Source organism: Anser brachyrhynchus (assembly GCF_964034855.1).
Source record: "Anser brachyrhynchus genome assembly, chromosome: 4".
Classification (NCBI taxonomy): domain Eukaryota; kingdom Metazoa; phylum Chordata; class Aves; order Anseriformes; family Anatidae; genus Anser; species Anser brachyrhynchus.
In genome coordinates, this window is record NC_137698.1 from 65,223,953 (window position 1) to 65,246,967 (window position 23,015).

Consider the following 23,015-nt stretch of genomic DNA (forward strand, 5'->3'; position numbering starts at 1 on the left):
AAATGGCTTTTTATGTGAGAACTCTATCAGTGTGTGAGCAGATCACAATCAGTCTGAACATCCAGATATTCTACATAATGTTCCAAAGAGTCATTTGGGCATTTTGTTTGGAAAAGAGTTATGTCGGTTAGAAAAGATTTTACGTCAACAGCCAGTACCTTCTGTGGTTTATGTAACTGTCCCGAAATATCAGAAAGAAACTTTTGTTTTTTATGGTTTTGGAGAAAACACATTAAGCAAAAAGCTGCCTTTTACCTGCATGTTATGCCCAGTAACTATGATGTAGCATTGATACAAGAATGATGAAAAGGTACGAAAATGTATTTCAGAAAGGCAGAATTCCATGCTACCGTCCCATTTTGCCATCTTTCCTAGAAAAATAAAAATGCCCTTGAGATACAAAGTAATGACTTGAAAACATGCCAGTTAACAATCTGCGCATTTCCTTTAGAGGGCGATAAGTGCAGTATTTATTAGAGGCTAAAGTAAAAATTAAGATGTTCTCTGGAGACCCCCCCCCCTCCAACCCTTGCTAAACCCAAACAATCCATTCAAGAAGGCTGTTGGCATCTCCAAGAACAAATGTTCCAGTGAAAAACAGAATCACTGATATGTTCGCAGCCTACATCAAACATCTGCCTTAACTGTGCATCAGCTCACAAAGGCTTTTTTTTTTGCCTTTTTTTTTTTTTTTACCACAGTGAGGTATGCCTCAATACCATTACCAAAATAATGTGGAAGTTCAGAAAAGACAAAATGAAAATGCTATAAAAATGGCATCACCTGACCTCATAAACATGTTCTGAACCTATTCATATTGAGACACAGCATCACCGAATTACTAAGGTTTACTTTTTCTTCCTCTTTTACAGACAAACGTTATCTGATGCCTTCAGGTATCACTTCCGAGATGAGCAGCCAGCACCCCTCTCAGTCACCTCAATACTTGGCTGTAAGTAAAGACCTTAAACCCTGTTCACAAATGATATTTCCTCTTTTCTGTAACATCATTTAAAGCTACAAGCGGTCCAGTCAAAGTCTTAGCCACATAACATTTGATTTTTTCCAAAGTCACAAAGGTTCCTGTTTCACTTTGCAACAATGTGCTCTCAACTAACTATTGTTTGTTGATGCCTAAAGTCAAGACTGGATCTACAAAGTATATGGGGCATCCCAGTGAAGAATAAACGTGTTTTTACTAGCTACAGTTTCAAATAACAATGCCTAAGATCACCTCTTTACTTTGTTTTATTAACAGAAACGCACGTCTGCTCTAGAGGGGAGGAGCATGCTGACTATTAGAGGTATAATTAAAAAATCTGTTTCTGCAATCAGAAATAGAATATGGTGATTCCATATTTAGCTTTGTTATATAGGTACACATTGAAGATGATAGAAAAGACAGTTTTCAGAACAGCAGCTGCTTTCCAAATTAAATCTGCTGCAAAAGGTGGAATGCTGTTTCGACAACCAAATATTTAAGTAATTATTTAACAAAGGAGATACATTTTATCCCATGAGCACCTTGTTTCTCAATGGAAATATATTTATAAAAGCTATCTGACAACGTTCTCCTACTCAGAACATGCTAAATCTATAGTATTACCTGGTATATATTTGTTTCTCCACTGCGTTTGTTCTATTTCTTGTGACAAATTTGTAGACAGACTGCAATCTTATTCTTCAAGAACTTAATGAGGCCTCTGACTATTAAATCCTTTAATTTACAATTTTACTCAATAATAAGTTTATTTTAAAAGTATATTTCTAAATACTTTTCTATATACATTTCTATATGTTTGATATACTTTAGATATAGCAAAATATCATGAAACCAAGTACTGAAGAATTAAATATGATTCACCTTGAAAGGGAATTATGATTTTTCTCTTATCATTTCAAATCTTTGAACCATATTTGCTAAATATGGCCAGAAAAAAATGCAATTACCAAAATATGATCACTTTCTATGTTTGATGTAAAGGGTGATTTTCAGAGAGTAAGTATTACATTTGACCAGTCAGAAAAATAATACAAAGAATTCCATTAAAAAAAGAATCTGTTTAATTTTTTCCTTTTATTTCATACTTTAATTCAAAGCATTGAGCCAAGTAATTCCTACAGATGATGAGAAAGTAAGCAGTATAAGTTCAGAAAATGAAAGGTTAGACTGAATCTTGTGAGCAAATACTGATATAGCTTGTACGAAAGCTGAACTGAGAGAAATACCAAGCAAGGCAGCTTCAAAATCTGCAGAAATTAGTAGGAAAGGTCCTACTGACAGTTGGATAGTTTGATAAAGCCTCAAATTCCACAATGTTTTACGAGTTAGCTATATGTGTTTGCCTGCCTTCCTGAGATATGTGCTGACATCATTAAAGATGAACCAAGGACAACGCAGAAAGGTAAATTAAACTCTGCAATTCGAAGGTGTAACTTAAACATATTTTTGAGGACTTCCTGAGCTAACAGTGCTTGTAGAGTAATCTAATAGTTTTAGATAATAACTACACTATTATTAAATTTGTCTTAACATTTATTCTCATACACACAGCTATTAGTAGCTTTGCCACAAGATGGCATAAACAGCACAAAATAATTTTTTTCAACAGCTATTTTCTAGAATGGTTAAACATTTAAGGTGTCAGTATTTTTGTTCAGAGCAACTTTCTCTGGCTTACTTGAAGGAGAACTTAGCTTGTTTTGCATCACTTTTAACGTTACTTATGATGTCAGTATATAGAACTTCTGAAAATATTTTCAAAACCAAACTCTAATGCAAATAGAGTAAAATAATTTTTACTAGTAAGATGTCCTATGTGCATTTAAATAATCAGTCAAATTGTGGTAAATTTGGAAACAACAGCAATGACAAAAAGCATAGATTTACTTTCATTTTTAACAAGACAGAACAAAAAAAAGTCCTACATAACTTGATAAGCACACATATAAAGTCTCTGAACAGTGTTTAAATTTGCAAATTACATGAAAAAAAAAATCTCTCTTTCAAATATTTCATTCTGAAATCCAGAGGTAAAAACAAACTTTACTCTGTTTTATCAAGCATCATAAAGAGTTTTTAGTTTGCTTTATTTTATATTTTGAGCTGAGAAGCTGAGATAATCAAAAATACTTTTTGTTGTTTTTTGGTTGGTTGGTTGGTTTGCTTTGCTTTGTTTTTTTTCCTGCTTTAGCTTCAGGTAATTTCTAGTTATGTCTCTTATGAAACAAATGTTTGTGAGTGATATTAAAAAGATTTACCTGGCTACTATACAAGAAGACTCTCAATATTTCCAGGACTGCCATAATTATATAAGAACAAGTAGTCTACTCTTTAATTGGAGAGAAGCACAAATGGTTGAGAAGGAGTTTTAAATTGCATCTGAATCTATCTCCAAATCCATCCTTAAAAAAAGGCTAAATAAAGTACAGATTGAACAAAACCCACATGTGATGAGACAGCAAAGAGTTCTGGAGGTGGAACAGGGTGGCAGGTGGATGGGGGTGGACTGCCAATAATAATACTAGAATAAGCCTATACTTTTATTTGTGGATTATATGGACAGCATTCTATCAACAATTATTATCAATTTTCTTTAGGAGAAAGAGGGAAAATACATGGACCCCAGGTAAGCAGAATCTCTCATCAGTTAGATTTTTTACAGGGCATTTTGCCATTGAAAGTTTTTTAAAAGCACACTCCAATTTTGCTCGCACTAACTGAAGGATGAGAGAACTTGTATCTGTAGTCCTACATTATCTCACTTATTTGTATTCATGGTTTGTATAGGCATCTTTTACCCCTCAGTGATTTTAAAGTGGCATATTAAAGTATGATGTTATGTGTTGTGGACTACATAAAACTTTGACTGTTGACACAGACAAGACTGCTTAATCTAAGATAGCAATACTTCTTTTAGTAAAACAAGGAAGAAAAGCTTAAATGTATTTTTGTTTTCTCTCTTTCCTAGCAGCCTTTGCCTCCTCCACGGTAAGATCAATTAAGAGATGGCTTTTGTGCATTTCCCAAAACGTGTGCTCAGGGCACTGAGTGCTGACGAGCGCTCACATCCAGCTGTAGCAGTTGTAATCACTCCCACAGAAGACAGGCCAAGCTCTATTCCATGAATACGTATGAATACATTTTTCTATGATACGCCCACACCAAAAAAAAAAATCTTTTTTGATTTTTTTCCAATCTCAAACAATAATAATTGCTATAGTTAACAGATACTTTCAAAAGGTAATCCAAAAATTCCAAGCTTATTCTTCACCATCTATATTAAATGCAGTATGAGCTGTAAATCAGTTTTAAAATGTGATTAGAATTACAGACATTCAAATTATTTCTTAAGTAAACTGCAGCATATTCTGCAGCTGGGCTCTATACACAGCTGTACCCACCCAGAGATGTCAGCACTGAAGAGCTGTATTTGGCACATACCAGTGAAGTGTATGAAAGTACTGTTAAGTGGCACAGAACATAGTACAGTAATGTCTTGCAAATGTAGAATATTATCCAAAATTACTTTTGCTATTGAATCCTGGACCTGAGCTAAACTCAGAACAAATACATAGAAAAAATCTTGGAAAAATTCTGTATTTTCCTTTTTTGAGCTTGCAGTTACAACAGACATAACTCTTGTGCCTCCTTTATACCCTACAAGTTCTTCCAATTCTCCTTTGACTTCTTCAGGCCACTGAAGACACTGCCAAAGCAATATCAACCACTTCCTCCAGAGCCAAAGATAAGCAGCCAGGTCTCCCACACCAGGAAAACGCTCAGCCAAGCACATACCTTTCCAGTATCAGCAAAGCTCACAAGGTACTGCTGTGTTTCTTCATGCTGATTGCCTGAAAATTAAAACACTCTCCCTGGCAAAATCACCAGACTTTACCTCCATTGCACCTTTGCTTTTACTTAAGGAAAATAAATGTTGATTCTTTAGACAGCTGTGAATAATCAAGAGAAGGGGTATTTAGAGTAATCTGATACTAACATTCTTTAAAGAAAAAAATGCCAAAATAACGGTAAAGAAGTAAAGGAGCAGAAAAGTAGAAGTCGAAAAGGAGTAGAAAAGTAGACTAAAAGTCATGAACACTTAGTATAAAGTTTGTCCTACTTTTTTCCTGACATTTAGAGGTTTTGCAACCACTTCCAAGCAAAAATAATAGCACTTGCTTAGCACAGTTGGTGAACCGAGTAATAGCGAACCATGTGATGGGAATATACACTGACTGTGCCAGAGAAATACAGAAATATCTCCATAACCCAAGGATGCTACATTCAGCAAAAGAAATGACTAATCTGCAGCCAGAAATCTTGCTCCAGCCCGAGACCAGTCCTTTACACCAGATCCCTGTAGCCCATCCTCTGTTATACAACACCCAGCGGAGAATGGATCTGCAGCACAAACCATGTGTGTCCAGCTCTATGGCAGACCATGTGCATGTCAAGTTATGAGACTGTCTGCTTTTTTCATGCAACAAGCATGCTTAGGCACATGAGCATGAATGTATGCTGCTCACTGCCATGGAAACAGAGGCACTCCTGCTGTGTGACCAAAACACACATGTGTAAATGGGGAAGGTGGTGGGCATGTGCTGGGAACAGGAGTGGTACGTATCCTGGGGCCACAGGGTATAATGCTCAGATGCCTCTCTGTGAAAACCTGTTGCAGCCAGATGTTTGGGCCAAACGAAAATATGTCAGTTCTGTCCATCCTTCCAAAAATAGTTTCAATTTCAGTTCGTCAAGTTGGAATTTTGCTTCATTTTGCAAAAGTCACCACAGTCCAAATCCTATAGTACAAATACCACAGAGAAAGAAAAAAAAAAGCAGCTTACAAATCAATGAAGTAATCTTCTACTCCAAGTTAAGTATATACTTAAGGAGCTGACTCTAAGTATGTTTTATTTTTTCCTGAATGGTGCTTAAATTTTTTTTCATGGATTAAGTTACAGAAGCTTTCAGTTGTTAAGACATTTTATTAATATGAAGTAGCTTCATATTCAGATGTGTGACCTGACCTACAGCTGAGAAGTTCCAAATCCCATGACTGATCCCTTCCCTTCGTAGGACGGCATATAAAATTGAAAGCTGTGAGAACTATTTCAAGCTGTGTTTGCCAGCAGTCATCAGTATGCAAAGTGCTAGAATTCAAAAGGTCCCTTACAAAACCAAAGTCTGTAATATAAATACATGTAATTTCTTATTCTAGAAGTAAGGAGTGGCAGCAAAAATCATAACCACAATGCTCTGTATTGCAGTTATAAATACTAAAATATTTCTAATAGTCTTTTTTTTTTTTTTTTAAGTTGACATAGGGTTTTTTTTAATCACAGGAGTAAGAGGGGAGTGGCAAAGACTAAGACCACACATAATCTGGGAAGGCATTTCACAATTTCCGACACAAGCACTTCACTCGAAATATTTGTCACCCATCACCAATCCAGTCACAGCTCTGCAGGGAAAAAACATATGTATGGACTGCAGTATGGAGGAGTGCAGCAGTACACCATTGTCTGCCAGACTGTCAGCAAAGCTGTCAAACTGCAGGCATGATTTACGAGCGCACATCCTATTTTCCAACAAGATTTGGAAGACTTATAAAATTACACACCATTATTTATACACTCTATAAACATCTGCATAAAATATGGGCATGTGCAGGATGCTGGAATGTATCTGAGAAGCTTTGGCGAGATTTAAATGTGTGGTAAATGGAATGGGCCATACAAGTGGTGTGTCCCCTCGTAGAGGAGTCCTCCCTGCAAACACACCTTTATTACCTCCTAACTTTACTATGCACCCAGCATCCTACATATGGACTTTTCCTTGTCAAATAATGACCTCAGAGTCCAAGCTAACGAATTGCACGTGCTAACACAAAAGCATCTTTCCAAACCCAAAACAGCATGATGCCATTTCCCCTGGTCTTATCACTTGGTGCCTGGGAGAAAAGCCTGATCCCCACCTCGCTATAGCCTCCTTTAAGGCAATTGTACAGTGTGATAAGGTCAGCCCTGAGCCTCCTCTCTGCTAGGCTAAACAAACCCAGTTCCCTCAGTCGCTACTGTAAGACCTGTTTTCTAGACATTTCACCAGCTTCAATGCCCATCTTTGGACACGCTCCAGCATGTTGATGTCCTTGTTGTTTTATGTTCATAAATAACTTCTAAAATTTAGACCTCTATCTCTTTTGCTATTAAATGCAAGCTGCTGAAAAGTTTGTTCATCAAACCTAGGACATCCAATAAAATATGCCAGACTTGATACATTGTCCCTTTTGAGGGGGAGAATACTTTCTGATGATCCTTCTCACTAGGGGAAGGTATTCCTGTTGACCAGGCATATCAGGAGAAAGCAGAAAAATACCTAAATACCAGCTTGAATCAGGACCAGGAGAAGCATTCTACAATTCTCTTTATCTGTTTGCATCTTAAGTTCCTGGTTTGCATTTCCTTTTGTCTATACTTTGCGTTCTGCCACCATGAACGTTTCACTTTTGAAACTCTTCAGTCTTCGAGAAAATCTGTTTATAGCTGACTTTAAAGTTTCTAATAAGATTTTTAGCATGAGAGTAAGAGTAGAGAAGAAAGCTCATAATCCTTCATATCACTTCTCCCTCCCCCCAGAATCAATCCTTACAAGGACTTTTCTCATTTACCATAATGAATTCTGCGGATGCTGTTCTTCTTTTATGGATGTCCATAACCTTTTCTTGCAAATAATTTATGTCAAAAAATAACCAGCCTCTGAATTTCTATAGCAGTAATAAAATGCCAAGGGCTGTTAATTTTCAGTGATGATGTAACCAAAGTATTTAAATACTCAAAGTCATTTTTTATTTTATGATAATGAATTTTTTTCATATATTTCTTTCTTTTCCAGGCATATATCTCTTAGGGAACTGAATGAAGTAAGTAATCATCTTTGTATACATTATTACCACCAAAAGCATACACATTTCATGGCTGTGTAGCTTCAGAAGTACAATTATTTCAGTCGCAACTTAGCCTGTTAGGTAGAAACAGTATAATAACCATATTAGCTTTGGGTCATAAATATATCTATTTTTAATGTGTGTAGTACTGCCAAAATGGCTACTCTGTGAATGACAGCTAACATCCTGAAGTTGTTTTCAGAAATAAAAACACAAACAGTGTATAGCAGCCTCCCCAGGTATCCAAATAAAAGCACATCTCCTAAGTGCCAAATGCTGCAAATGTCTGAAAAATGTGCGGAAGGGAGGCACTCATGCTCTGAAGGCCAGTGACACTGAGCTCCTGTGTGCAACAGAGGCTATAAAGGCTCTCGCTCCCCACTCTCACCTCCAAGCTGAGCTCCTCTCCCAGTGCAGCCTGCAGCCCCGTACCAGCTGCCTGTGGCCAGAGGGCAGAAACTGAGAGATGATGCCATGAACTCACCTGTAGGCATAAATGCAACATAAAGCATTATCTTTTCTCAGAGACAGGTAAAGGCAAGTGATTATTTTTTCAGATCCCAGTTTCTGTAAAAAAAAAGTTTTTAGAAAGTTTGTTCACCACCTAATCTATCTGTCAGTGAAGTAAAGCAGAAAAAATGGGCTTAGCAACAAAAAAAAAAGGGGGGGGGGGGGGTACTTATGACAAACAGAAATTTCTTAGTGGTTTACTGTAAGATGTATTAAGAGATACAGTCCCTACAATAATGCAGAATGTTAAAGGCTGTAAAATTCAGAGATGATAGGTTATAATCTACATCATTTTGTGTTTCTTACTGTGTTCTATTTGTTACAGTAATACATTTGTAAAATGTTTTTATCTCATTACAAGAGAACAAAGGAAAAAAAGTAATTTCTACACTGGTTAAGTCCAGCCATTTCCTATCACAGAAGCTGTATCACAAACCCATAAGCTGATCTAGCTCTAACTTCAAAATCCTTTGAATTTTTCTGATCCACAGCTCTGAATGGGAGGCTATCCCAGAACCTCACCCCTCCCATGGCTAGAAACTCCTTTGCTTTGAAAGATTTTTACAAAACATGCTTTGATTGTAATATTATAATTAACAATTAAAGCCAAAAAAAAAGAGCTACTGCCAAGAAAGATAATATTTTAACACAAAAATCTTTGTCTTCTCCTAGATGATGACTCATTACCAAGTATAAAAATAACCCCAAGAACAACAAATATCTTACATCTGTAATTAATATTTCTGGCTGGGCACTGTACAGCTGCACAAATGCTGCAGCTCTTAGTAAGCTCATTGTTTAGCTACATCTTAAGGAGAAATACTGTATATTTCATAACATGGATCACTTCCCATCTGTATAGCTCCTAAGACATAGATAGCTTCAGTGTGACCCAGAGGAGACAGGATATGCTCTTGTTAAGTTTTTGGACATCAAACTGCGGGTCAAAATGGTTGAGAGCAGACCCAGACACAACAGGACCCAGATGAGCTGTAGGAAAGGGTCACCAGAGCACATCTGGAATGCTGCACAAGGAGCTGCTGGCAGGCAGGAGCGGGATTATGAGGGCAATTTCAAGAGTGTTGGAACAGGTTGCCCAGACAGGCTGTGAAATCTATGTTCTGTGGGTCTGCAAGACTCAGCTGGACAAAGCTCTGAGCCCTGGCCTCATCAACTAGCTTAGTCTTTGAGCAGTCCAATGACCTGCCTAGGTCCTGTCCAATATGAATAGCACTATGAATTTCTAAGTAATGCAAAAACATTAATGGGGAGGTAAGTTTTAAGGAAGACTAAAAAAAGCACCATTTACAAAGAGTATTTTTTTTTCTGTTTAATGCTTATGTATTATATTCTCATGTGTATCAAATTAATAATCAAAATAATTACTATTCTTGTGTGAATCAAAATACTACAGAAATACAGTGAAAGTTTATCCAACTGTGGTCTCTAGACACCTATCTATTGTTCACTTCTCTGCAATATAATATGCTGTACTGAGACTCCCCACACGGTGTTTTTGAACGAAGTATCTGCCATGACAGTTAAAGTAATTGTTCTACTAAAGGGTCTGAAAAGAAATGACTGATTTTAATCTTTGGATAGTGTATCTCCAGTCAATCAAAATCAATCTCTTGAATTCATAGAAAATCAGTTAAGGAAAGCCATATTGTAAATTAAGCTGATGCACGATAGTGATCATGAAAATGGTGATCATTGTGATACACCTTGTGTTCACTTATACCCCTAAACATTCATTTCTCATTGTTGCCAGTGGACTGAGATGAAAATTCAGCCTGAGGTTTTGACAAAGTGATCAGGTATTTATAACTGAATGTCTGAATTTAAAATGAAAAGATAGTTGAGTTTGTTCTGGTAAGTTCAAGTTGATAATCAAAAGAAAAATATTCACTGTCTATGTTATCATTTTATATAGGCATCTGGAAGAGAAAAAGGTTAGTATTTAAAAATATATTAACTTGTTTTCTTTCTTTCATATCCCAAGAACAAAATATCCTATCATTAAAACTCCAGATGAAGTTCTCAGTACAGGAACCTGACATCTATCCTACTGTACGGGATTATGCAGTCTGGCTCTGAATTAAAACTAGTAATAGACATCCCCCAGGTATACATCTGCTGGGAACTGAGAGATTTAGAGTGACCTCAACGGTTCTGGAAAATGGAGTGCAAAAAGGGATTTAATTTGCATTAGCTACACCTATTTGGGGAAGCAGTGCATCACATTTGTTCTAAGCAAACCAAAGTTTTAAGGTCCTAGGGGGAAGAAGAGTGAAAAAGAAAGTTAAAAATCTTAAAAGAGATTTAAAGAAAAATCCTTAAAGAGTTAAAAATCTGTCTTTTTAAGCTTTACATTTTTAAAGCTACAAATAGAAGCTTTTGTTTTGTTTTATTTTTTCGAAAAGCATTTTAAAAATGTCAATTCTTTAGATGCACATAAAATGTTTTAAAACCACCTTAAGCTATTCTGTCTGTATGAAGGTCCATGAAACAAAAAAATACTTGAAAATACCTTGAAGACAGATACAGACTAATTGTTATGCTGTTTACACCTCCATGTCAATGAATTCATAATTTCCTCTGGCAGTTCCTTTTGTGGATTAAGGCACGGTTTCCCGATTTTCAGCTAGAAGTACTATTGACTGCATTTGTTTTCTATCTGTCCTGCCCTACAAAAAGGATTTATGAACTCTCTGTATGCTTCTAGTACAGCATTCTCCACTATTTACCGTTATGTTAATCCATATTATGTTAATCCATATTATGTTAATCCATATTTGGCACCAGCAAAACCTGCAATGTTCAGCATCACCATGTAACATTCAGTACCACAGTAATGTTTCCTACTCTAATCATTAATTGACTGATTTAAATCAGACTGATTGTAGCCTATTAGCTTTCTCTAAGCTTCCCCTTGTACACAAATTTGGTTAACTTAATTTTTTTTCTGTGGTAGTTGCTAGAATACTGTCAAAGTTACACAAGAGAGGATACAATAAGTTCTCGTTCTTTTTATTCATAGTTACAGATTTGATGAAGAAACTGGAATTGACTTTACAAGCACAACAGTACAAAATAAAGCATCTTCCTGATTCCAGGTAGGAATATAAGAATTTCATGAGCTTGTACTGGATGCTTCAAGAACTAAACATTCTGCACGTAGCAAATTATACTTCACTATGTAATAAAGCAAGAAGATATCACTTTCTGATGCCATGTAGTGATATATAATGTTTTGCCCTGAAGGTCTTTGGGAATTGCTTTTAAGCTATTATAAATACACATTCAATTTTTATCTTTAATAGCATACCAGTGTATTATATTTTGCCTCAATTTCCCTGCAGTGGTGTTAAATATACTATAAGAAGTAGCTCTGTCATCTCCAGCCTCAGCATTTTCCCTACCCTCTGTATTCCATTTTTATATGTGAAGATATGCTTGGCCTTCTTAAGGCCAATTATTATTCCATAGAAATCTGCCACAGTTTCTACTACTTTTCTAACCTTGCAAATCTTTCTTTTCTAAATGAGTTTTTGAATGTAATTCTACCACCTCTCTCCTAAAGCATTCAACAAAATATAAAAGTATAGGATAATGTATAGGAACTGTGCCAAAAATTTAACATCTTTCCTACAGTTGACTGATAAGACAGAATCTCTCATCTAGCCTTCTTGATGATGACAGCATTTCTCCAAGATAAAATACTACCTGTAATACCTAAAATTATTACCGGTATTTGTGACCCCTAGTATTTTGATTCTTGTGCTGTGGTACCAGTGGCTCTGTTATGGGAAGTTATCTGTACAGTGCATTTCCCAGTTCTAACTAATATTACTACAAAATCTGGGGCACTCAGCAGTGGGCTAGAAAATCACAAGCATCAGGGAACAACTGCTTGCTGCATCTTCCTTATGGAAGGACTGGAAATATCAGGTGAAATTAGCAGGGGGTGGGCTCAGAACAGACACAGGGAAATTGTGCTTCACTATAGAATCAAAGAATCATAGAATCATTAATACATGGAGTGAAAGCATGAAACTCTTGCAAAGGCTCGTGGGGAGTAAAAATTTATGTAATTTCAAAAAGTGGCTGGAGAAATTAATGGAAGAGAAATCTGTCAAAAGCTGGTAAATACAAAAATACCACCTGAAACTCAGGAGAGCCCAAGGCTGCAATTTGTAGGATGAAGGTGTGTTCTGGGGTAGCACAGCTATGCATTGCTCTGTAATTTTACTCTTACTTAAACATGTGCCGCTAACAGAAATATTTTTCTGACGTTACTTTCATTGCTTTCTCCCAGCTTCCAGTATATACAGAGCTCGAAGAATGTTTGCAGCTCAGGTAAGAAGAGAAGAGCTTTGAAAACTAAACCAGGAATGGATAAACTGTGACACAGTAGGCACCACATCTGTGTTTCTATGTGTGTGCATCTGCACTGGGTGTTTTCAGTGCATTGAGGCAGTGTAAAGGGATTGTTAAAGGAAGCAAACAGGAAAAAAAAAAAAAAAGTAAAACAATGGCACAGTCAATAGCAATGAAGAACCAACAGGAGTTACTTGCTTGGCTGTACCCTGCGCATGGTTCAAGAAAGCTAAGAAATGCCTAACCTAGCACCCAAGGGCATTAAGCCACTACAAAACCCGACACCCAGAAAAGGAAGGAGATTTGGACGAGCTGCTGAAGGACAACAGGGATAAGAGGAGAAGGCAAATTGCTGGGCATGCAAAGAGGCAGAGATGGAGAAAGCGTGCTGTGAGCAGAAGAGGGTGCTTTCCCCAGCAGAGCTGCCATCAGCTGACAGGGGTGGAAGCTGCAGATGTTCAGGATATTATATAGCAGCTACCTTGGTTTTAATGACTTTGGGGAAGTGAATACATTGATCTTTTCTTTGTGGAAACTACTTTAGGTTTATCACAGATTCCTAGAGGGAAGGACTTGCAGATGGCATTATCAGACAGGCCTGTTAACATATTATGGCTGGAAATAGGAAATTCACGGGGCTGCGTGGTGTTTCCTGAGGGAAGGGACTGGGAGCCAAAAGTAGCAGTTGTGGGGTGCCCTGCCCAGCCCCAGCCCGTGGTGTGGCTTGTCCAGTAACCGTGGCAACATCACTCCCGTCATTGTCCCTGTATTTTTTTGAGACTCACAGAACTAAATGCAGCACATGGGAGTGGTTTCACCACATTGACGGGCACACTCTCTAATCTGGAAGATGATGCTTCCACAAACACGGTTAAAAGCTGTGTTAGCTTTTTGCTGTTGTGTCATATTGTATCTGGTGTCTGTCAACCTCTCTACCTAATCTCTTCTAAAAAAAATATGGCTTTATTTGTATTTAACCCTTTAGCCCAAAAGTTCTATTTGACTTATCCCTACCTGTCAATAAAGTTACCCTTGCTTTAAAAAGCAATTCCCTAAATCCAAAAGAGAAAGGATTAAAGTAAAATAACATAACATAACATAACATAACATAACATAACATAACATAGCATAGCATAACATAAAATAAATAAAATAAAATAAAATAATAAAAACATCATCTGTTTACAGACATTTGAAAAGCAAAATCCCTTTGTTAGCCAAACTTCATGATAAGAATTGTGTAAGGAAAAGAAAACGTTTATCACTGTGTTGTATAAATATGATTTTTGCACATATATATACTAAAGAGGAAATATTATAGAAAGGAAACTCTCTGATATGTTGGTCTTTCATAAAAAGATTGATTGACAAAGAAGTGTGTCTAAACCTTAAGTGGAGTACATATAAATAACATGACCTTGGTCTTTTGAATTCTCTGGGTCTCTGGGTTTTTTGAATGTCATTAAAAGTGCACCAGCCAAGTTATCTCATATTTTGTCTCATTTTTTTTTTTAAAGTAAGTCTTTGAGAGTGCATGCCTTGGGAAACCCAGTGGCTCTGGGGCCTCAAGGAGTACAGGGCTCATCCATGCTGGTAACTTTCTACTGTCTTTGACTACACTTACTGTACTTTTGTATTCTCCCTTAACTGCCACTGCAAATGCCCTTTCTACCAAAAATACAAACCTCTAAGCCATGCTGAGAACCCATGAGCTGCATAATCTGAATTCATGCTAAAAGCCAGGAACACCAGGAAGCACATACAGGCTGTATTATTTGTTCAAATAAAGAAGGATTCACCTTGACTTCAGCCTGTGTCAGGCCAAACAAGCCCACCTCCCTCAGCTTCGTGCCGTAAGCTCCTTTACTTCTGTTTTGGGCTGTTCTCAGGAGTCTCTCAGTCCTCTCATCTACGCGCAATTCCTTGTTTTTCCTAGGTTCCCTGTACCAACCTCTGCTTCAGAAACTCCTGCCATTCCTACCACTGCTTTTGGTCCTTCATGTGCAGGCCCTCTAGGACAGCGCACCCTCACTTTATCTCCTTAAATTCCTTGCCCTTGTGAAACAACAGGGACAGAACAGAACAAAAAATTGGCCTTCAACCCTGCTATCCTACATGGTCCTTTAAAGCCCATGTTTGGATTAAAAAAAATATTTTACAAAGAAAGTATTAACTTTACTGGATTTGTACGAATAACTTTGTATTTTTTACAATATGTAAGTATATATTTCTCTCACTCTGATTGATATTTTTTTATCCTTTATTGTTTAAAACAAGTTATTTTCTGTGTAAAAATCTAAACTGTTCTTTAATTTCTTGGCAAGCAGTGTAAGAGAATTTTCCACTTCCTGACATACGAGAAAGAAATTCTACAGAACAAACACACCAGTCACAAAGCAAACATAGTGCTAGCTGCAGGGTTTCTTTTTAAAAATAAAGTATCTGAGGACAGCCACCAAAAATGAAATGTGAACACAAATGACAGCTTCAGGATCTAATAAACTGAATGGTGGCATATGGGTGTTTTAACGACTCAATCTGCAGAAAAAAATTGTAGATGCCTGGTTACAGACCCTTTACACAATTAGCTCAGTAATTTCATTTCTGAAGGGATCGATTGCCTATTGAATATGATTGTTTTCCTACTGACATCAGTGGACATTGTTTACTGGCTTAAACACAAATGCAATGTTCTGTAAACCAGAACATGACACATGGTACATGCATGAAACAATGAAAACTATTATTCTTCTGTAAAAGAATGTCTCTGAACTTCTTTAAAACTTTCATATGTTATGTATTGGCAGAATAATCTGATAAAACATGAGCAACAGATAAAACATAATGAAATTTCATTTTGGCAAACATTACTGTCTCTTATGACAGTAAAGGAAAATATGGAAGCCATCGATAATCACATTTTTCTCATTTACTCTTACAATAGTCACTAACTCATTTCTACCAACAGCACTGCACAAAACAAATAAAAATGCCTTCTGTTTTATGGCAGGATATGATGTTTTTATTCTGCAGTTAACCATTTCTTTTTCTCATGGTGTACACCTGCAAAATGCTTCCTAACCATACATCTTGAAGCTTTTCTCAAGCTGTTTCCACTGCAGCCTCACCAGCCCGAGCCTTCCCATGTCACCCCACGCTTTGTGGTCCTGCGCCATCCCGTGCACTCCCTGGTGCTGTGCTGTTAAAAGGCAATATTAAATATAGACCGCAAATCACTTGCTTCAGGAGGACGCTTTTCAGCTGCCTGAGCAACCTCAGTTGGCTCATGTAACCCCATTAGGAAAGGAGGGAGCAGGAGCGTGCAGCCTGGGAGCTCTGCCTTCACCTTTTTCTTGATGCAAGAGCAAATTCACTTCTCCGTATCCAAAAAATGAGGCCTGGCCCTAAATTTATTCACTGCAGCAAGCTGCAGAGCAAACTGAAATTCGTCAGCACAGCAGAGCCTTGAATCCTCTAAGGCTTGGTGGAAATAATGCCATCTGGCAATGGGATAAATGAGGAGCTTTAATGTGCTTGGATACAATACAAATGCAAGGGGTTTGAAAGGTAAATGCAGAGCAGAATTACACTTGTAGAACATAAATGTCCCCGTATTTATTATTTTATTTAGTATTTTATATTTTATTATAATTTGCATATAATATTTTGCTGTGCTTACAGGTACGAGAACCTTGTAGAGTGATGTCAGTTAAAAGGCATCAGAAAACTAACTCATATCTTAAATTTCTTGGGGCATGAATCTGAAATCACTGGTCCTGCATTAGCAGAAGAGCAGTCATAACAGTTCTAAATTTTAAAGGTTGAGAACACAAAACTGCAATTCCAAATTGTAAATGCTATTATCTTGTGTATAACAGATAGGGTAAAATGAAGCTAAAATTTAAGTTTAAAAAATATGACTGTTTTTCCTTCTGAATTTACAGGGACCACATTAAATGTAGAGGATGTGTCAGTGGAGAGGTCACCGTCTCCTATACAGTGCACATCATATGAAAACAAACCATTCACAAAACATTCACTTGTAAAACGGGAAATGAAATCTCTTACCCAGCCCACTGAAAAGGTAAAGAATGCTTTGCTTAATGGAGGCAGGGTTGTTGTTTTTTAAATGGGATTATCACTCTATAGCACTCACACAACTAAGAAATATGGTCTAGTAAATATATTTCTCTAAGAAATTAAATAGTCTGAAACCTGTGGGCTTTCAGCACCCCTGAAAACAATCCAACATGGTAAGAATTTAGATGTTTAATTTGAAACAGATTTTCCAAAACAATTTCTAGATATAGATGCATTATAATCATTTTAATAAACCATGATAAATTTGCTTTAAAGGCAAATTTGATTTAATCAGTTTTCACTGGGAATTGCTTCTACCAGCTGTGGTTAATTTCTCAACACTGATTATGATATCTTAAAATTAAGGACTTAAACAAATATGAATGGTACATTGGAGAATACGATCGCCATGAAGCAGAGGTGGCATTGTTACAGGAGAACACTGTAAGTACAATTTCTCTTGAAATCTGTGGTGTAAAATCTTGGAGAATATGTCTTTAAACTGTCCACAATGGCTTACTTTTTTTGTTGTTGTTGTTTTGTAAACTAACTATATAATCCATAACAATTTAGATTTGATACAAAATATAGAAAGAGTTAAAAATATTGTCAACTGATTTTATTGCATTTCTGATAAACAAATTTACATCAAAATTCTTAATTGCCACACTACCAAACATATATACACCAACAAGTAGTTTGCTAATTAACACATCAGACATTATCAACAGGATTAAGGACAGGAGTATGTTTCAGTATTTATTTATTTCTAATTAACTACTAGTCATATGGGCATCCACCTATCTTGCTGTTTTGCAGTCATTATTATGCTTCAGTGTTTTGCAAAGCACAGCCTGGAGGGCGTGGGGTGAGCAGAAGGACGGATGACTCCTGGGAGCAGGAGGCACTGAGCAGAGCGCTCTGAGCAGTGCCCAGCAGCCGGGGCAGCTGGCACTGGCTTGTGACCTACATGAAAGACGCTCTGCTCTCACTGTCTCACTCTGGGCAATGCGGGTGGATAAAAATAATTCTGTTGGGGTTAAAAAGGGTTTGTGGTATGGTCAACAAAAGGCATAAAATCCATTTATCTTGTAACTACTTCAGAGACTGAAAGCAAGCCTTCAGGGCTGAAACGTCAAAGACACATTCCAACCCATCAGCCAACCCGCAGTACCCCAAACTGTGCAGGGCTGGATTTATTTACTTATTAATATAATAGAATGCAGTGATTGCTGTTTTTGAGGGCAATTTTAGCACAAAACCTCTCGGCTGCAGTCTCCAGAGAGCTGCAGTCACTGAAGGAGTCAAGAGCATGAGGGCTGATGTACTGCCACGGGTTAACAGCCAGCAGGGAGTTTCGAAGGGCTGGGGCCCCACACAACACAAGGGGTCCCGCACGTCCTGGTGGCTGCCCTGGTGTTCTGGCAGACCCACAGCAGAATGAGCTGCAAAGGGTTGCTGAGGACAGCCAGGCCAAAGAGCGCTAGCATCAAGTTATTCCAGTGTTTTTAATTTTTCTGTGGTCATTTAACTTCTTCCACTGGGCTTCCAGTCTGATAGGGTTTTACAGTGTTTCTTTAGAATACTTCTGTGCATAACTTTAAATACAGTATGGGATCCCAGGGCAAATGGGAGAGAGAAGGCAGTTTCTCAGTGAGCTCTTTCCAATTGCATTCAGAGTAATGGCTTGAGGCCTCCCATCAGATCTAAATTTGACTACACTATCCCGAAGTGGCCATTCTGAAAAGAGTTTGGAAAGCAAAGCATACAGCCGCTCTGTGATTGTGTAGGGGAGCATAAATGAGAAGCAGTTAGTAATGGTGTGCCTTTGGTAACAGCTGAGTGTGGGGATTAGTTCTGATACCAGATCCTGGCTTACAGCTCAATGCTTTGCACCCAGGAGGACTATCAGCAAGAACAACAATGTAGGCATATTTTTTGGACTTCAATTTATTCATAGCATCTGCTGGGAATAGCATAGTGATTTTCAGCTATTCAAAAGTAAATCAGATTTTTTAACCTCCTATCCTTAGCTACCTGTGAAAACCCCAAAAAGTATGCATTTAAGAATTAATGACTATTTTTTAACATTCTTGTAGAAATACACTGTAGCAGCTTTCTTCAATATTAGCACAGTCTCACTGAAATGCATAAATACATTTTTTTCCCTCTTTTTTTTTTTTTTTTTGTATCTGATTTCTGGCCAGAAAAAAGTCTTGCACCCCACAGCATGGGTTCTACTACTGATTGCAGCAAGCACAGAATCAGATATAATAAGACTAATAGCATTCCTTGATTAATGTCATCTCTTGGTTTCTTCATTAGCTGCCGATCCTTAAAAAAAAAAAAAAAAAAAAAAGTTCAGGTCTCCTGGTGTGGCAATCCTCATCAGAAATTCCTGTAGTTTCTACTACAGTGACAATAATTTGTTATTATTCGCATAGAATCTAAAAACTTGTGAGATGCTTAGATTTGTCAGCGGTTCTTAGCTTCTCTGATTCTCTGATTTACATATTCTTTCACTCTAGTCTCAAACATTGTTACAGTTAAGAAAAAATAAAATAAAACCATATATATGAGAACACACTCCATACAATCAAGAGTAGTAATTTTGAAAAAGTGACATTTTGTTTTTCCTTCCTCTGATCCTCTACTGCATAAATGAGAAATATCAAGCTGACATGGATCAGAATTAGATAAAGTCATTTGAAGGAATTAATGTTGGAATCTTAGTTCCATCACTGGTAACTTTCTTCTTCTCAGGCCTTCCTACAAAAGAGTAAAACTAGACAGCCAGATCACAGAATTCGAAACATTTTCTGACAAACATTTAGGTTCATGAACTCTTTACGCATATGAAAATCTTCACTGTGTTGAATGAAATTGCTAAAATCAATCATGCAAACATTTAATTGCATACTGAACTTTATGTATATGAACAACCTACTGGGTAGTTCTGCATGGGTGTCAACTCTGAACACACGTTAAGTGGACAAAGTCATTTTTCAGTATTATTTCTATATTCACTGCTACACTCCATGGGTATCTTTTTGTTATTGCATGTCCTTAAAAACAGAAACTATAATTGAAACTGTTGTAATAATTACATAAAGGATTTATTACACAACCAGGTTACCCCAATAGTATAAATATATATCATACCATCTTAAGACTCACTACAGTTTAAAACTAAGAGGTCATAACAAGCATTAGAGACCATGTCCTTGTATCGTAAATCATTATTCTATCCAAAGGAAATTAACCAAAATCATACACTGTTTTTTAAAAAGAAAAAAATGTCATTATCTATCCTTTCTTCCTTCTTACTGTTACTCATTAACTTTTTTCTTTTAATTGATTTGACTTTTGCTATCTCATTTTAAGATTATTTACTAGCATGGAGCTTCAATAAAGATTTCAGCTTAACATTGTACAAGAGAGCAGCGTTGATCAAGCCATGCTTTTCACTATCATCAGTCAAAGTGTATGCTAATTATATTTGACTCATGGAAATTATTGATTTAAACACAGCTTCACTACATTTAAAGAAAGTGCTTTGCTAAACTGCCTACCATCGAACTTCATTTAAAAATATATTTTCTTGATACAGTATAACACTGCACTGTAAAAATTAACTAGTTTTGCAAGATTTAAAACTAAACACCCAAACACCAGCTCTAGGCAAATGTTATGATACACTTTTACCAGGATTTGCTGGTATAACTACTATAATAATTTGTGTCATACAGGATGAGACTTTCTTGGTTAGAGACTGTTCAAAGAAATCAAACACTGAACCGTATGTTTTGGTTGTCTATTATGGAAGAAGAGTATACAACATTAAAGTACGTTTTCTAGAAGACAGCCAACAGTATGCGCTGGGAACAGGTCTCAGAGGAGATGACGTAAGTAAAATGACCTCTGTCTATTGTCTATTTTATTGTATATTTGCCTATTTTATTGTATAGTGTCTATTTTGTGTTGCACTTCACAAGTTCTTAACACCAAAGATTTATTATAAACTTCCCCACATAACAATTTTGCTGTTTCATTAGTTTCTTTTACAATACTGGTGTTTCAAATATGTCTCAATGTTTCAAGTAACTTCAAGACAGTAATTTGAAACCTAATTTTACATGCCATGCTCAAATACTGATTTAAATAACTGAAAATTTCCTACGCATGTATAATATTTCTACCTATCCTGACTAAGTATCACCTGCAAATTAAAGCAGAAAGTCTTCCTTTTCCAGGTATACATCTTTATACCTATAATTTTAGCATATTTTGTAATTTGTTAAGATAAGTAGAAATTTTAAAATCTGTACAACTTCATACATCTGGCAGCATGGTCTGTTGCTGCTATTGCTACAAAATCAACCAGATTCTCTAATTGTCTGTCCCTCATATAACAAAAGGTGAATTAATATATTTAAAAAGAGATGAGAAAGTAGGAAAAATATGGGACAAAGGATATTCAGAAACCATGAAATAATGTGGGAGGGTTATTTTTCCAAGCAAACGCTATTTATTTGGTTGTTGCCTTCCCCCATTCCAGTCAGTTTTCATTATTAAAGATCCAGAGATAACTATAACACTGCTACTTTTCTTGTACACAGTTCTTTTGACAAACAACTCAAATCTTTGCTCACATTTAAAGCTCATCATGACACAAAAATTAAATATTTTCTACTTTCTAATTAAATATTATCTACTTTGCTAATCTGCTACATACAAAATACATGGTTTTTAGCAGAGTGGATCAAAATTATATTAGCAAAAATTACAAAAACTTTTAAAAAAATAGCACATTTGCTTTGAATCAAGTAATTTTGATTCTTAAAAAAATACAAGATTGCCAAATCAGATTTCATCTGATCCTCTTGTTATAAACTGGGCATGGATCAGGTGGAAAAGACAGTAATTACCATGAGATACTATCATGTATACAGTATGCCTGTGAATATAGGAAATGTGATAGAATAAGCCATGCATTTCTTCTAGAAACAGCACTAAAAGTACTAAAGTAACAGTATACTTGCATTTCTGTGTACAGTTCTCGTGACTTAACAATGAATCCAAAGAATAGCTCAAGATGAAAAACAGTGGTGCGATCACACATGACACGTGATCGTATCCATGACAGAAATGGATCACTTTTCTCTAGAATTAAAGTTAGAAGTCAGTTTGTCTCACCTGCAAAAGCTTTGAAGTTACACACAGAGGGAAGAGTACTATTTAAATTGAAAGTCAATGGCACAAGGTGATTACTAATGAACTGACTGGAAAGTAGAGAAGTAGAGGATTGCTAACCATCAGAATGGCAGATCAAGGACAGATTCTCACCAGTAGGACAGGTGAGGGTAGCTTTCATAGAATCATAGAATGATTTGCCATGGGCACGGAAATCTTCCGCTAGACTAGGTTGCTCAAAGTCCCATCCAACCTGGCCTTGAACATCTTCAGGGATGGGGCATCCACAGCTTCTCAGGGCAACCTGTGCCAGTGCCTCACCACCCTCATAGGAAAGAATTTCTTCCTAATATCTGATGTAAATCTCCCTTCTTTTAGTTTAAAACCATTACCCCTGTCCTATCCCTACATTCCCTGACAAAGAGTCCCTCGCCAGCTTTCCTGTAAGCCTCCTTCAGGTACTGGAAGGCCGCTATAAGATCTCTCTCCCTGGAGCCTTCTCTTCTCCAGAAGAGTGCTCCAGACCTTTGATCATCTTCACGGCCCTCCTCTGGACTGATTCTAATACATCCATGTCCTTCTTGTGCTGGGGGCCCCAGACCTGAATGCAGCACTCCAGCTGTGGTCTCACAAGAGCAGAGTAGAGGGAGAGAATCACCTCCCTCACCCTGCTGGCCACGCTTCTTTTGATGCAGCCCGGGACATGGTTGGCTTTCTGGGCTGCAAGCGCACATTGCCAGCTCATGTTGATTGTCTCAACATGTTTGAGAATGGTTCAGTTGCAACTTGATCAGTTCAGGAACCTCAAACCAAATATTCATCATTTTATGAATGGGCTTAAGGGACATCATTGTTTCTCACAGCAGGGAACAAAATTAAAACTCTGCTGAAACCCTCCTGATCTCG

At 37.0% G+C, this 23,015-nt stretch overlaps 1 protein-coding gene across 1 annotated transcript in view; it reads left to right on the forward strand.

Annotated features, from left to right (window-relative positions):
* Positions 1 to 23,015, forward strand: part of CLNK (cytokine dependent hematopoietic cell linker) — a 31,975-nt gene that overhangs the window by 3,758 nt on the left and 5,202 nt on the right. The window contains exons 3-13 of the mRNA XM_080588915.1: positions 873 to 952; positions 1,259 to 1,304; positions 2,101 to 2,164; positions 4,625 to 4,825; positions 7,895 to 7,922; positions 10,390 to 10,408; positions 11,497 to 11,572; positions 12,775 to 12,815; positions 16,781 to 16,920; positions 17,283 to 17,360; positions 20,666 to 20,821. Coding sequence (XP_080445041.1) covers positions 873 to 952; positions 1,259 to 1,304; positions 2,101 to 2,164; positions 4,625 to 4,825; positions 7,895 to 7,922; positions 10,390 to 10,408; positions 11,497 to 11,572; positions 12,775 to 12,815; positions 16,781 to 16,920; positions 17,283 to 17,360; positions 20,666 to 20,821 — 929 coding nt within the window. The remainder of the gene's footprint in view (positions 1 to 872; positions 953 to 1,258; positions 1,305 to 2,100; positions 2,165 to 4,624; positions 4,826 to 7,894; positions 7,923 to 10,389; positions 10,409 to 11,496; positions 11,573 to 12,774; positions 12,816 to 16,780; positions 16,921 to 17,282; positions 17,361 to 20,665; positions 20,822 to 23,015) is intronic.